Source organism: Rhinoderma darwinii, chromosome 4 (assembly GCF_050947455.1).
Source record: "Rhinoderma darwinii isolate aRhiDar2 chromosome 4, aRhiDar2.hap1, whole genome shotgun sequence".
Classification (NCBI taxonomy): domain Eukaryota; kingdom Metazoa; phylum Chordata; class Amphibia; order Anura; family Rhinodermatidae; genus Rhinoderma; species Rhinoderma darwinii.
This window is the reverse complement of record NC_134690.1, coordinates 166,469,957-166,486,020: the sequence shown is the minus strand read 5'-3', so window position 1 is coordinate 166,486,020 and position 16,064 is coordinate 166,469,957. Positions and strand designations below refer to the sequence as shown.

At 44.6% G+C, this 16,064-nt stretch overlaps 1 protein-coding gene across 2 annotated transcripts in view; it reads left to right on the top strand.

Moving 5' to 3' along the window:
• PRSS56 (serine protease 56) overlaps positions 1-5,940 on the top strand; it is a 51,442-nt gene extending 45,502 nt beyond the window's left edge. For both annotated transcript variants that reach the window (XM_075864109.1, XM_075864108.1), the window contains exon 17: positions 5,369-5,940. In XM_075864109.1, coding sequence (XP_075720224.1) covers positions 5,369-5,542 — 174 coding nt within the window. In that variant the 3' untranslated portion in view covers positions 5,543-5,940. The remainder of the gene's footprint in view (positions 1-5,368) is intronic.
• Positions 5,941-16,064: the final 10,124 nt, after the last annotated feature.

Below are 16,064 nucleotides of genomic sequence, written 5' to 3'. Positions count from 1 at the left end.
CTGAATCAGGCCTAACGGTCAGTTCACACTGAGTATTTTGGCGCTGATTTTGACATGGAAATCAGCGCCAAAAAAAAGCTGAAATTTATTTAAATAGGAGACTGCAGCGTTTTTCTCCCGGGTGGCTTTTGGCTGCTCATGGGAAAAAAAAGTGCCATGTTCTTTCTTGCCGCGGTTTCTGCCACTGATCTCCCATTGAAATCAATGGGAGGCAGAAAAGACCTGCGGCACTCATTTCTGACCATTTTTTGCTGTCTATCTTGCCCGCGGTCCTTGCATTAGATTTAAGGACCACAGGCAAAAATACGCAAGCGCAGGCAGTTTAAAATCTGCCTTAAAATTCCTGAGGGAATTCTGAGGCAGAATTTTCTACCCGCAAAAAACTGTGTGAACAGGGCCTAAAGATGGCTATACACATAAGGCCGGATTCAGACGAGCGTGTTCGCTCCGTGATATATGAAACGTATGCTGGCAATATTTCCCGGACCGAACACACTGCAGGAAGCCAGGCTCTTATGGTCATAGTTATCTATAACGCTAGGAGTCCCCGCCTCGCTGCAGGAAAACTGTCCCGTACTGTAATAATGTTTTCAGTACAGGACAATTTTACGCAGGGAGGCAGGGACTCCTAGCGTCATAGATAACTATGACGTTAGGAGCCTGGCTCTCTGCAGTGTGTTCGGTCCAGGAAATACTGCCAGCATACGGTACGTATATCACAGACCGAACACGCTCATCTAAAACTGGACTAAGAAAATTTGGCAGAAATGGCTGTCCATCACCTGTAAAATTACCTCAAATGTCGTGAAGGCCGATGACAGACTTCTGTCTAAGTTGAAAAATTTAGGCTGTGGTTTGCCAAAACTACTTGTGTATTGTCAGATTGTGTGCAAACCTAATCGGCTAGTTTTGTCGATTCTGTAGCTGGTGAATCGTTCGCATTGTAGCCGATCAGTATTTTAGATGTATAGCCAGCTTTAGGCCGGACTCCCACGTAGCGTAAACACTGCGGAATTTCCGCAACGGTGTTCTGTGTGGAAATTCTGCAGCATTTACAGTAGCAGCAGTGGATGAGACACAACAGATCTGATGCTCACGTTGTGGAAAGAAAATGCAGCGTAAACGTTAATAAATTGACCTGCGGTGCGGAATTTAATTGCTGCGATTTTGTTGATTTTCTGTTGTGGGTTTACCCCCATTGAATTCAATGGGGATGCAAAACCCGCAACAGAAAGTCAAGTGTTTTGACTTTAGCGGCGGAATCTCAGCGATTACGCCGCAAAAATCGCAACTCCGGAAAACAAAATAAAATCATACTTACCCAGAACGCTCTCCTTCTTCCTGCAGTCCGGCCTCCTGGGATGACGTTTTATCCCATATGACTGCTGCAGCCTATCACAGGCTGCAGCATCACATGGAATGGAACGTAATCCAGGGAGGCCGGAGCGAACGTCAAATCAGGGAGGGGGTAAGTATGGCCGCTTTTTTACGCAGCGGAAATTTGGTCCGAAAAACCGCACCACAATGTGGTGCGATTTTTCAGTCGGATGGTGCTGCAGGTTCCAGGTCGGATACGCTGCATGATTTTTACACAGTGTATCCGACCTGTGGGAACCCGGCCTAAGGGTGTATTTAGATGAGTTGGTTTTTTTTTCACTTTTTTGCCACAATTGTAATAATACCAAACTTGCTCTAGTAAAATATAATTCTACCTGACCAATTGCCACTAAATTATCTATCTGTTTATCAATGAGTGTCCCTACGCATTTCTGCACCCAGTTTGTATGAACGGTGCATCCTCAGGGGTCACAGAAGATTAGATTGCATTGCATATATCCGGGCTGTACTGTTTATGTACTGTATATCCTAACCCGGTTTATATGTATCACAGTGTAAAGTTTTTTAGCCGGACAGCACTGAAAAGTGCTGTATCATGTGTCCTGGTGAGCGAACGACACTGATATCTGGCCGCTCGCGTGCCGGGAGAACGCTGAGTACAAAAAGGCTTTACCCTGCCCACTGGGCGGCATCCTCGGAGCTGCCAGCCAGTCACCGTGTGAGACGTTCTGCACGACGTCTGTGACTAGTGCCCCGCCCACCTGTCATAGAGCCGCCAATCAAGTAGTCGGACGTCTTATCGTCCCTAGTTATCGAGGGAGCATAGGCGGCCATTAACTCTTTATTGACGGTAAGAATATGAGTTGAACATTAATAATTTCACAGAGAGGTATAACTAAGAGAGAACAGGCGATCCATCCACCATCCCACTACGCTGATGTACTCTTAGTTACTGAACTAAAAATACCATAGTGATAATGCAAACCGCTTCTAGACCACTGCTAAAGGTATATGATGCAGATAAAATGTAAACATGAGTAGAGCGTTCAGTGGATCTATAAAGGTTGCCCTATATCGCAATTATGTAGCATGTCATTAAAGGGAACGTGAACGAAATATGCTCATTGAGGCCCAGTGGGTTAACGGTTTCCATCCTAAATATCCACTGTGCCTTTTTTTGCAGAATATGTTTGTTCCAGTTTCCACCCCTGCCTGATGGTTGTATAGATTCCATTCCCTGAAATCTAATGACTGTATGGTCCCCCTGATGGGATTCCCACACGTGACGGGATACAGGAGTATCTTTTTTCCTCAAGATATCACAAATGTGGTCCCTAATCCGTCTCCTGAATTCCCTTTTCGTTTTACCAATGTACTGGAGATTACAAATGCATGTAATGAGGTATACAACCCCCTTTTGTTTTGCAGTAGATGAAGGATCTATTTTCATAGAATTTCCCTGTGGACTTGCTCATAAATGTTTTGCTTGTATAGATAGAATCACAAGCTTTACATTTCCCACTAACAGATAATTTAGTGGCAATTGGTCAGGTAGAATTATATTTTACTAGAGCAGGTTTGGTACTATCAGATGGAAATAGAGCCTCAACCCTCTCTTTTTTTCCCTGTGCTCTAAATAATCTGAATCTTGTTTGTGCCTGATACTAGTTAGGGTATGTTCACACGGCAGCGTTCATTACGGCTGAAATCACGGAACTGTTTTCAGGAGAAAACAGCTCCTGAATTTAATGGACGTAATGGCATGTTGCCGGCGTTTTTCACAGCGTCCATTACGGACGTAATTGGAGCTGTTTTTCTATGGTGCCAATGGAAAACGGTTCCAATTACGTCCCAAGAAGTGACAGGCACTTCTTTGACGCGGGCGTCTTTTTTGACCGTCGGCACAGAACATCGTAAAGCCCATTCAAATGAATGGGCAGATGTTTGCCGGCGCATTGGAGCCGTATTTTCGTACGTAATTCGAGGTTAAAACGCCCGAATTACGTCTGTAAATAGGGTGTGTGAAGCCAGCCTTACGTTGGCATACTTGCCCATTTTTTAACTTTGTATAGAAATAAAAGTTAATTTTAAACGTTCTCTCAGGCAGTGATACTTATTAATAATTTGAACGAATACTTTATTTATCAAGAATAGTGTAATAAATTGTAATAAAAGCAGTAAAAAAAAAAAGTTTAACAACAATGATGCGGTTTTGCCTCAGTTATGAAATTGCAATGAAAACCACAAACAAAATTACTCATGTGAATACACCCTAAGGGTATGTTCACACGCAGTAGCAAAATACGTCTGAAATTACGGAGCTGTTTTTGCCTGAAACAGCTCCTGATTTTCAGATGTTTTTTAACGACTCGCGTTTTTCGCGGCGTATTTTACGGACGCTATTGGAGCTGTTTTTCAATGGAGTCAATGAAAAACGGCTCCAAAAACGTCCCAAGAAGTGTCCTGCACTTCTTTGACCCGGGTGTTTTTTTACGCGCCGTCTTTTGACAGCGACGCGTAAAATTACACCTCGTGGGAACAGAACATCGTAAAACCCATTGCAAGCAATGGGCAGATGTTTGCAGACGTAATGGAGCCGTTTTTTCAGGCGTAATTCGAGGCGCAAAACGCCCGAATTACATCTGAAAATAGGTTGTGTGAACATACCCTATGATCACTCAGTAAAGATTTGGTGCAATTGTTGTGTAATAAAAATAGGATTAGAAACATCCTAAGGCCAGGATCACACATGCAGTTTTTAGTCCACTTTTTGAGTCACTCTTGTGTTTGGCTAAAAAACACTGAGCCAAAAACTCCATCAAAACTATGTGTGTATGATCCTGGAATTAAGGCCTCATGCACGCGACCGTAGCCATGTGCACGGCCGTGATATTTGGCTCGGCCGGCTGCGGAGTGTCACCCGCGAGCCGCCAGCAAATCGCGGGCCGTGCACATGGCCACGTGCATTATTTTCTATAAGTCTGGGTCATGCACGGACCGTGGAAACCACGGTCGTGTGCATGGGCCTATTGAAATGAATGGGGCCGCAATTCTCCCGTGGATTTTCGGGGGAATTGTGGCCGCAAAGGCACGTTCGTGTGCATGGGGCCTTAGGCTGGAACCATAGGTGCAGTTTTTGTGGCGTTTGTTGAGCCAAATATAGGTGTGGATCAAAAAAGAACAAGTATAAAAAGGAAGGACTGATACTTCTCTCTTTTGTATCCACTCATATATGTGTCTCAAAATCTGCCACAAAAACCGCATGTGTGATTCCAGCCAAAAGGAGGAGAAATTAAAAAGGATGATATATAAACAAATTATTTTTCTTTTTGTAACAAATTTCAGTTTTCAGTTGAGGAAAAAAAGTAAAGCAATGGTTGTACAAAGCTACTGTGTAGATTATATCCGTATATAATATATCAAATTTAAAAAATAACCACACGCTTTAAAACATGTCTTTGTATACTGTACAACTACCATTATACATGCCAAGGAAAAAAATGCAGTTTAGCAACATACTGTAACAGTGATTACTCTGGTGTAAAATAGCAAAACTGAGATTTTCCGCAAATTTAAGTGATTTGCATTTGTAGTTTTCCATTACAGTTGTCTTGTCGCTAGCATTAGTTACCACTAGAGGGCAGAATTTTTACTGATTCTGCACATATAAAGTGTATAATTCCTTGATGCTGCTAAAAGGTTCCTTACATCATTTGATGTGTGCTGCTGTTAATAAGGCACAAGGTTAAATCTTTCACTTAGAATTTGTTTACATTTTAGGTTTCAACTTGGATTATATTCTCTAAAATTACTTTAATCTATGAGATTATTGGATAATTTATTACTAGCTTCTTCACAGAAAGCAGAAGTAGGTTAAAACATGCTCACAATGACATTGGTTGACAAGGTATGCTTCATGTAACTTCTCATTTTGCACATTTTTTTTAAAAAAATAGAAAAATTCTAAATATAAAGTTCAGGATTTCAGGATGGCTGAATGTATCGGTAATTAATGTCTCGTCTCTCACAGATTCTGGTGGACCTAGGCTCGAAGAATGGAAAAGGTTTATACAAAGCTCGTGTTCGAGTGTATATAGCTGGAAAGTCTTCATCTTTTATCAGTCTGGTAGGTCTGGACAACAGTTCGTTCTACCGTAGTATGCCAGGAATCATTGCACTTTCAATGGACCGACTAAAAATTTAAGACTGACAACATCATAAAATGACAGGGATGGAAGAGATCGCCATGATCAATACAGATGTGGACACCAAAAAAAACTTGTCTTGTTCATTCAAGGAACTTAAAGGGAAGACTCGAGTGTCCTGCCACAATCCAATGCAAATGTAATCAGCATAAGAGGCTACGAAATGCTTCAACAGCCCCACAAGACAACGGGGATCCTGACTATAGAGATTTGCACTTAAAAGAAATTGAGGTTTTCTTATTTAATTAACCAAACGTTATCAGGTTATTACAGCAATGACAACTATGGGTTAATCTGAACATTATAAAGACACCGAAAGGATCTATTGAGTTCATTGCTACATAATGAGAGAGAAGACTGTACACCAAATTTACATTGTATAATACTAGATATAAAATGCACTTGACTGACCAAAGTTTTTGTTATTTTTTTATAATTTTGTATTACCGCCGTTTGTGAAAGGTAAGCAGATAGTATGCTCCTCGGCTGCCAGTTATAGCACATTATTAACACAAGTTCTAAAAAGAAGGGGCTTTGTATACAAACCATAATAAAATAATGACACAGTCTTCTAGCTCTTGACACGCCATCGTGGCTACTTTTTTTTATTTAAAAGGTAAGACCACATATCAAACCGCAGTACAAAATGGGGAAGTACAAAACAATATTACATACAGCAAATAGTACAGCAGTACCGAGTGTACGAGGTCAATTTTAAACAAAAACATACAGATATATTACTTTACATATCAGTAAGTGTATAATCAAAAACAAAAACTAAACAAAACAGCCTTTTCTTATCAGAAGAAAATGTAAGAAAAAAATTAGGTGAGGACCAGTCAATAGCAGCAGTTAACGGAAAAACGGGGGAACCGCAGAGAGACGTCAGCCAATGCCAGACCCAAGCAATTTGAACAATGGCAATTTATGAGCTAGTATGAGGGTTGGCTATCCAAGAGCTCCACACTTTTAGAAATGTATCTAGGAACCCACGTGCTTTATAAGTAAGCTTAAATAGTGGAAAGGTAGAATTAACCAACACAATCCATGCTTACAATGTAGGAACCTTTGGATGTTTCCCATGCAGGAGTATCGTGTTTTTTTAGCATAGAGTGTCATGAGAGATCTAACAGCAAGAGTAGGTATAATCTCTTCGACCAATAATAAAAGGCAAGTTCTGGGATCAAGTATACGAGGAAGTCCTACTTTAAGCTCAAGAAATTTGAATACCTCAGCCCAGAAAGTATTAATAATCGGACATTCCCAGAACACGTGCAGGAAAGAGCCCTCAGCTCCGTGGCACTGTGGAGAGGCAGGAGTAAGTATACGTCCCATTCGAAATAATTTGGAAGGGGTGTAGTAAGTTTGATGGAAAAATTTCAATTGTATAAGTCGGTCACTTGTAGATATCAAGGGGCCTGTTAGAGCGGATAGCATTTCCTTATGATCGTCTGTAGATACAGAGGAAAGCGTCTGAGACCAACAATCTAAGGCTCTATCAAGTTTATTAGAAGATACAGGTAATAACTGCCCATAAAGTGTGGACAATGGTTTAGCCAACATCGCCTGCGTCACCCAATCCTCCATCAGGGATGTACATAGTCTGACATTATATCCTGCAAACTGCGACCACAGAGCATGTCTAAGCTGGAAATAGCGGAACCTGAGATGAGTTGGGATCTGGTGTTTGGACCAAAGTTGCGCAAAAATAGCTATTTTATCATCCTCTACTACAGCCTCTAAGGTTAATATACCCATAGTTGCCCACTCATTAGGGTTAGGAAGACTCCTCAACTGCAGCAGAAGCGGGTTATACCACTATGTGTCTAAGTATGTCTCCAGTTCAGATGGAGTATTTGAGACCTTAGAGGAGTATAAATCAGAGTAAAATTTAGGAAAGGTGTCATTAAGGTTCAGAGGTTCACTAACAGGCATCCCAGAACAGAATTTCCAAAATGGGGTTCGGGGTAGTGTCCTCTCTAGCCAAGTTAGCCAACAAAAGACCATTCTTATCGCTGTGTTCAAAAACCCTCTGCTAGGAGTACAACGTTATCTTTCTGGTGAGCTCCGTCAATAAAAGGGTATATTCACGTTGCTTTGCTGAAAAAGCAGTAAAGGCTGAGGAGTCCCTAGTCCTGAGATATTCCGCCACAACCAGCTCAGCCTCCAAGGCCATACGTTGCTTGGCCAGGCTCCTCCTATGTGAGGATATTGCCCATATAATCACCCCTCTGGTATATGCCTTAAAGGAGTCCCATACTAGATTGTTATCAGTTGAACCTGAATTAATATTCCAAAAATCTGTAATTTCTCTTTCCAAGGAGGTTACAACCTCAGCACAAGAGAGCCATAGGGGACTAAATGTACAGATCTTACGCCTTGCCATTTCAGGTAATCCCAAAGTGACCATGAGGGGAGAGTGGTCCAAAATTCTCAGAGGAATGTACTGTAATGTCCGTGGCTGCAGGCTGTCAGCTCCAATCCCCTCCTGACAGCGGCAGCCACGAGTCGGCAAGCGCTGGCCCCAGCTTCCTCCTCAGGAGATGCCAGCGCTCGCTTCCACTCACCTCAGCCGGATCCCGTAGGGTGCGCGCGCACGCTCATGCCCGCTCTTAAAGGGGCAGCGTGCCTACCGGACTTTTGATTAACTTTGACCTGTGAGTACCCTGGACTATAAGAGGGGTCCAGCCCCCTGCTTCTATGCCTGAGCGTTGTTGATGTTTCCTAGTTTGTCTATGTGATGGCCTCCTAGTGTGTTTCCTGTACCTGTACCTGCTCCAGTTCCTGTTCCTTGCATTCCATACCATCCTGGTCGAGCACTGTGCTGTGCCAAAGTCGTGTCGTGCTGTATTTCATGTCTGACATTCTTCACCTCGCCTGACGTCTACCTGCTACCTAGTCCTAGCTGAGCCTGCCCTGCTGCTGTCTGAGCTGCCACAGGTACCTATACGAACTATAGACATTCACCAGCGCCCTGTAGGCCAGGTGCCTTACCGCCAAGGCGGTACGGCCCAGTGGGTCCACAGACCCTTCGTTACATGTACTGTGCGTCTATCACAAACACCAGAAAAGCATCATTACCAAATACCAAATCCAATTCTGGAAAAGGGCTTATATGCGGGTGAGTGGCATGAATAAGCTATTGAATGAGGGTAGCGAGCCCACCTAATTCCTATAAATTATGTTTTGCAGCCCAGTTAGCGAAGGGGGTATCACAGCCCGGAACTCCCCCCAGTTTATCTAAGTTAGAGCACATCAAAAGATTGAAATCCCTGAGAAGCAGAAGGGGAGCAGGACCAAACATCGCTACCAGCAGCATTATGTCAGATGGATGTAGTTGGAGGGGGATTATAAACATTAAGTATAATGAAAGATGTAAAATGTATCTAACACGACAACACAATGAACCTCCCCCTAGGATCAGTTTTAACAGATGCAACATAACATTGCGATGATTTGTGGACTAGAAAAAAGACCCCACAGGCGTTTTTAGAATAAAAAGCATGTCTGACCCATGGTCGTGCAAGAGCTCGCAATTTGGGACCAAGTAAACGGGTCTCTTGCAAAAGTATAATCTGCGGGTTGTGTGTGGAGAGTGTCACGGACACAGGGTATGTGGACCCACTAGGCCGCTCCGCCGTAGCGGGGAGGCAGCTGACCAGGTCACAGTCTATGCGAAAGTCAATGGCAGACAGTAATGCTTGGGTACCTGAAATAGTCCGGACGGTGGCTGTGGCTACAGCACAGATGGAGGCTGGTGCGGTAGGTGGCGCCAGACGTGGCGGGCAGTATGCGATGAAGCAGATGACACTGGACGTTGCAGACGACACTGGACGTGGCAGGAGACACTGGACGTGGCAGGAGACACTGGACGTGGCAGAAGACACTGGATGTGGCAAACGACACTGGACGTGGCAGAAGACACTGGAAATGGCAGAAGACACTGGATGTGGCAGAAGATACGACTCCAACGCTGGTAGGCACAGGAACTGGAACAATATGGAATACAGGAACGGGTAACAGGACACGGGTAACAGCTGGAACGGGAAACACTAAGGGACCATTTGCGAGACAGACTGGGATAGACTAACAACGCTCAGGAAAGGATTAGAAGGCCTGGGGCCTTCTTATAGACCAGGAAATCGTGGCAGTTGATGATGATGACGACTTCCTATCTGCGCGCGCTGGCCCTTTAAGGCCGGGCGCGAGCGTGCACGCGCACCCTACGGGAAACAGCCAAACGGAGCGGAAGTGAGTGCTGGCGTCTCCTAGGAGGGAGACGGGGACCAGCGCTCACGGATCCATGGCTGCGGGCGTCGGGAGGTGAGTAAACCCGACGGCCCGCGGCCATGGACGCTACAGAGAGAAAATGAAAGGACCTTTAAAATGTGTCATTAAGTCCCCGTACATTCCAGGAGATAATTTTAAGATGGTTTAACGTCTCCATGAATGGAAGTTAGGTCAAAACAGACCCGGATAGTAACAATACACAGGGGTGGAACATAGAGGCCATGTCCCCTTTGGGAAATTCCGACTACAGCACTCCCAGAGATCAGTTCACCCGTCCACATGGTCAAAAAATTTACATACAAATAAAAAGACAGGTATGAAAGGCAGTAACAAAGAAACCCAACCCAAACCCACCCTACCCATTCCCCCGAACTTGAGACAGGTTTTCTACCCAAATGCAACATGTAGCAAAATACAGAAACAAAACTACAAGGTATGCTTAAATGGTTAGCAAAAGGGGGCAACCCCCTTCCCCAAGAATGCACTAAGGATACATAAATAAAGCCAATAGGCTCAATAGAGCTGCGACATGGAAGACAGGAGTATTACAGTAATTTATCCAAGTCCTGGTATATATCCCAACATCCATCACGACTGAAGACATCAGCGAGCAGAATCAAAATCTTCATAGAAGACCAAAGTTAGTTCCAGCAGCACGCAAAGTGCTTTGCAGCATATTTCTTTAGGCCAGGCCTTTAACCTTGCCCAATCCTTATCCATACACACACAGTTCAGCCCACACAGTATAATGCCCCCATAGTGCTTCCCCGCAGTATAATGCACGTATAGTGCCTCCCACACACAGTATAATGCCCCTAGTAGCCCAGCACATAGTATACTATTATAATGCCTCAATAGTGGCTTCACACAGTATACTGCCCCCCTATTGCCCCCTATACAGTATAATGCTACCATAGTGCCCCCACACAGAATAATGCCCCCATAGTGGTCCAGCACACAGTATGATGCCCCTGTAGTGGCCAGGTGTCACAGTGCGAGGTGTGAACCCACTGGGCTGTTCGATAGTTCAGCGAGAGTACCTGAGGCAATCGTAGGCAGTGGCGAGGCGGGCACGTCCAGGACCAGGCGGCGGGAAGTCGTCCGGTGAGGCGTAGCAGGTCAGTGTAGGCTGTAGCACAGCACGGCAATAGCACTAGGTAGCACGGAAACAGGATACGGGATACAGGAGCAAGGTACACTGGGAGGCTGGAAGACACTGGGAGACCATAAGCAAGACGAACAATGGAAAACTAACAACGCTCTGGCAAAGGGCAAGAGGGCAGAGCCCAGGGCATCCTAGGCCAGATTGCAGTTTTACTGCAAAAACGCGCGCATTGGCCCTTTAAGGCTGTGCGGGCACGCGCGCTCGCCGGAGACACTCGGAATCTGGAAGTGAGTACCGGCGCCTGACTGGGGGACGACGCTGCAGGGAGGTAAGCTGTCCATGGCCACGGCTGTCGAGGTTAACGACCGAACGACGGGCCGTGGCCATAGACGTTACACCAGGCACACATTATAATACCCCCATAGTGCCCCACACTGTATAATGTCCGAATAGTGACATCTCACAGTATCATGCCACAATAGTGGCCCCCACACAATATAATGCCCCCATAGTGGCCCAGCATACAGTATAATGCCCCCATAGTGCCCCCTCACAGTATATAGCTTTTATTGTGTCCCAGCACACATAATGTCCCCATAGTGGACCCCCCACAGTATAATGCCCCCATAGTGGCTGACACACAGTATAATGGCCCTATAGTTCCTCCCCAAAGTATAATGCCCTCATAAATGCATCCAACACAGTGTGATTCCCCTATAGCTTCCCCAACCCAGTATAATGCTCCACTGGGCTGCTCCTAAACAGTATAATGCCCCAATAGCTGGCCACCAGTATAATGCCTTCATAGCGCCTAATAAAAATAATTAAATAAATACTCACCTTGCCCCGTTCCCTTGACGAGTGGAGGAGATCACTTTGCAGGTCTCCTTCAGGCTGTGTTCTGCGTGGCTTTGCACAGGCATGTGTGATGACGTCACTGTGTTGCGCCTGTCTGCAACAAGCCACTCACGGCTGGCGTTACCTAGTAAATGGTGGAGAAGGGAGCTGACAGCTCACTGCTCCACCATTGGGTTCAACTCTTTGGATCCTGAATACTCAGATACAGTTGAAACCGCTGACAACACCACCCGAAGTCTGAGACTGTACCCCTGGTGTACCCCTGGCTCCGGGACGGTTGGAAGGTATGCATTCCTTTTTGGTGGTGCTTATGTTTTTGCATTTTATTTAAAATGTTCTGGAGGTTTTTATGATCTTATAAGTAAATATGTTATATCATAAAATGATGTTTGAGTATAATTTTTTGGGGATTTAATGCTAACAGGGGCAGAGCAGGAATGATCTGGGCCCACAAACTTCACCACCCAAGTAATGATGCACTTTTATTTATTTTCCTTTTCCTTTACTTCATTTGAAATGTTATTTATGTTAGTTTCTCATGATCAACTTAGATCAGATCATAATTAAGCTTAGATCATCATTCAGGAGATGGAGCTGTCAGAGAGCCCGTCTGTGGGATTATACAGTGAACGTCATTCTGCAGCCTGCTATGTATTGGAATACATGCAGGCTGCAGAACGAAAATGGTAAAGACTTTTTAATAAAAGCAAATCACAAAAATAATTTTCAGCCCAAAATACACGCAATAAAATAACCTGAAAAAAATATTTGTCCTAAAGATACCTTTAAGTTCCTAAGACATTTTTTTTTTGTAAAAAATTATTTATTTAGTCACTTGTGTGTATCCTATTTATGTATGGAGATGTTGATAAGGTACTGTTCTACCTATTTCTTTGTATCTATGTGTTTTCATGACGGCTCACCTGGGGTCTTTATTGGTGTTATTAACCATAATCATCCCAATGTGCAGCATAATTGTAGATGGTATGAGATAGAATTTAGAGAGAAAATTTCTAATAAGGAAACGGGGAAATGTAATTGACCATAAGTAAAGAGATGACGCAAATTGTTCCTTATAATGGCTATTTATCTGCCACATTAATGGTATAATCATGAATGCAAATGAGATAAGTTAACTATTTTGAATGGGCTCAACTAACCAAATCTGATTAATGCCTGAATGGTAAACTGAGGTGGTCAATAAACTATTGGTGTATGTATGTATATTGGGACACACCTCTTAATCATTGAATTCAGGTGTTTCATTCAGTCCCATTGCCACAGGTGTATAAAATGTAGCACCTAGCCATGCAGTCTGCCTTTACAAATATTGTGAAAGAATAGGTCGTTCTAAAGAGCTCACTGAATTTGAGCGTGTTCCTGTAATAGGAAGTAAGTTTGTGAAATTTCTTCCCTCCTAGATATTCCACAATCAACTGTGAGTGATATTATTGTAAAATCAAAGCATTTAGGAACAACAGCAACTCACTTGCAAAGTGGCAGACCATATAAAGTTACAGAGCGGGGTTGCTGAGTGCTGAGGCGCATAGTTCATAAGTCACCAACGCTCTGCTGACTCAATAACTGCAGAGTTCCAAACCTCCTCTGGTATTAACATCCACACAAAAACTGTGCCCTGGGAGTTTCATGAGATGGGTTTCCATGGCCAAGCAGCTGCATGTAAGCCTTACATCACCAAGTACAATGCAAGGCATCAGATGTAGTGACATGATGCACGCCACCACTGGACTCTGGAGCAGTGGAAATATGTTCTGTGGAGTGACTAATCGTTCTTCTCTATCTGACAGTATGATGGACGAGTCTGGGTTTGGGAAATGCCAGAAGAATGTTATCTGCCTGACTACATTGTGCCAACTGTTAAGTTTGGATAATGCTATGGTAGTATTTTTTAGGGGTTGGCCTAAGCTCCTTAGTTCCAGTGAAGGCAAATCTTACGAAAAGTCTGTAGGAATAAAGCTAGGCCCGAGAATACAGATCCCTGTCATTTCAAGATGGGATTCACCCATGCCAGGGCCTTGCCAGTGAGAAGGGAAATGATGAACGCTACCTTGGCCACATCAGATCGGAAGCGATGAGCTTGCAGCCTAAAATGAATGATATATTGGTTGAGGAAACCTCTACAGGCTCTTGGGTCACCGTCATAATGAGGCGGAAGAGGCGACGAATCTGTGGATCCGGAACAGACAGGACTAGTGACGGGCAGTGGGACGGCAGCAGCATCCGGAAGAGGAGCAGGAAGTTGATCCAGTCAGGCGATGATGCAGTTTACAGCCACGAGAAGTTGATCCTGGCGTGAATGAAGGTCACGCATATCTGTTTGAATAACCTGAACTGCGATCTTGGATCGGCCAGCGGGTTCCATGGCCTGAGCGTACTGTCACAATCTAGCGGTATGTGGACCCACTAGGCCGCTCCGCCGTAGCGGAGAGGCAGCTGGCCAAGTCACAGTCTATGCAAAAGTCTATACAAGTTCGTAGCACAAGGGTACCTAGATGTGGCAGGGTGCACCAGAAGGTATCTGGAGTGTCAGATGACACCAGACGTGGTGTATACCAGCAGGCGTGGCAGGTTGCGCCAGATGTGGCGGATGATACCAGGGATGACAGATGACACCAAACGTGGTGTATATCAGCAGGCATGGCAGGTTGCGCCAGACGTGGTGGATGATACCAGGAATGGTCTATAACTGCAAGCGGCACAACAGGACTCCAATACTAAACAGGCTCGGGAACAAAACAGCACGGGATACAGGATACAGGTAGCAGGGCACGGGAACACAGGTACCATTTGCAATACGAACACGGGAAAACTACAACAACGTTCAGGCAAGGAGTATAAGGGCAGGGCACTTATTATAGTCCAGGGTGGTCTGGGAAATATTAATTAATTACATATGCAGGCGCTGACCCTTTAAGGCCGGGAACCAGGACGCGTGTGCCCCCTCGCGGACATTGCAGGACAGAGCGGCTGGCCACAGGAAGGAGGTCTGCAAGCAAGGTGAGGCTGCGGTCCGTTACATTACAGCTATACAGTGCAGCCACTACCAACAGACACTGCAAAAATAATATACTGTACACTGACTAAGCTGCAGTGTCATACAACGCCTCAGTAAATACCACCATACAATGCTCAAATAATACCAACATATAGTCACCAAATAACAGCTTCATGTATCATTTAAGAACAGTGCTAAATAATTTATAATAGGATTTAAGGTGGTCACAAATGCCCCTTCAGCATTGTTGGGTAGCACACACTTAAGGCCGGCCATGTGCAGAAGTCTATATCTGTAATGACTTTGAGGATATGTTCACACGCACTAATTACGGACGTAATTCGGGCGTTTTTGCCCAGAATTACGTGCGAAAATAGCGCCTCAATAGCGTTGACAAACATCTGCCCATTGAAAGCAATGGGCAGACGTTTGTCTGTTCACACGAGGCGTTTATTTACGCGCCGCTGTCAAATGACGGCGCGTAAATAGAAGCCCGCGTCAAAGAAGTGACCTGTCACTTCTTTGGGCGTAATTGGAGCCGTTATTCATTGACTCCAATGAATAGCAGCACCAATTACGTCCGTAATGGATGCGGCGTTCAAGCGCCTGCACATGCCGTTACGGCTGAAATTACGGGGATGTTTTCAGGCGGAAACATCCCCGTAATTTCAGCCGTTACGGACGCTGTCGTGTGAACATACCCTGACAGCGCAATCCCCAAATCAAAATTATATTAAGCTGTTGTGGGAAAGGCTTAATCGTAAGGTACAAAAAAAGTACCCATCAAGCTTATCCAACTTGCGTGAGGTGCTTCAGAAACCATGGAGCGAAATTCCTTCAAATTGACTCAACAAATTGACAGCTAAAGTTCCTAAGGTCCACAGGGCTGGAATTGCTGCAAATGGAGGATTCTTTGATGAAAAAACAAAGTTTGAAGCACTAAATTGCCATTTTCAAGTAGAAATTATTCTTTTTAGCCTTGTTATTGTCTTGATTATATTTTCTATTAATTTTGATCAATAAAAGTAGTTTTCATAGAAATTGTAACATTTTCTGAGTGGGCGTAAGAGGGGGCGTAAGGGGGAGGTACTGTTATGACTGCTGTCGCGGACTGCTGCCGCTCACCTTCGGCGAACGGCCGCGACCGCAACTTCCTGGCTATCTGCCAGCGTCTTCCTCCCTGGAGATGCCAGCTGGCGTGGCCTCCCCATTGTGTACTGTGCGATAGGGTGCGCGCGCTCGCTCATCCCCA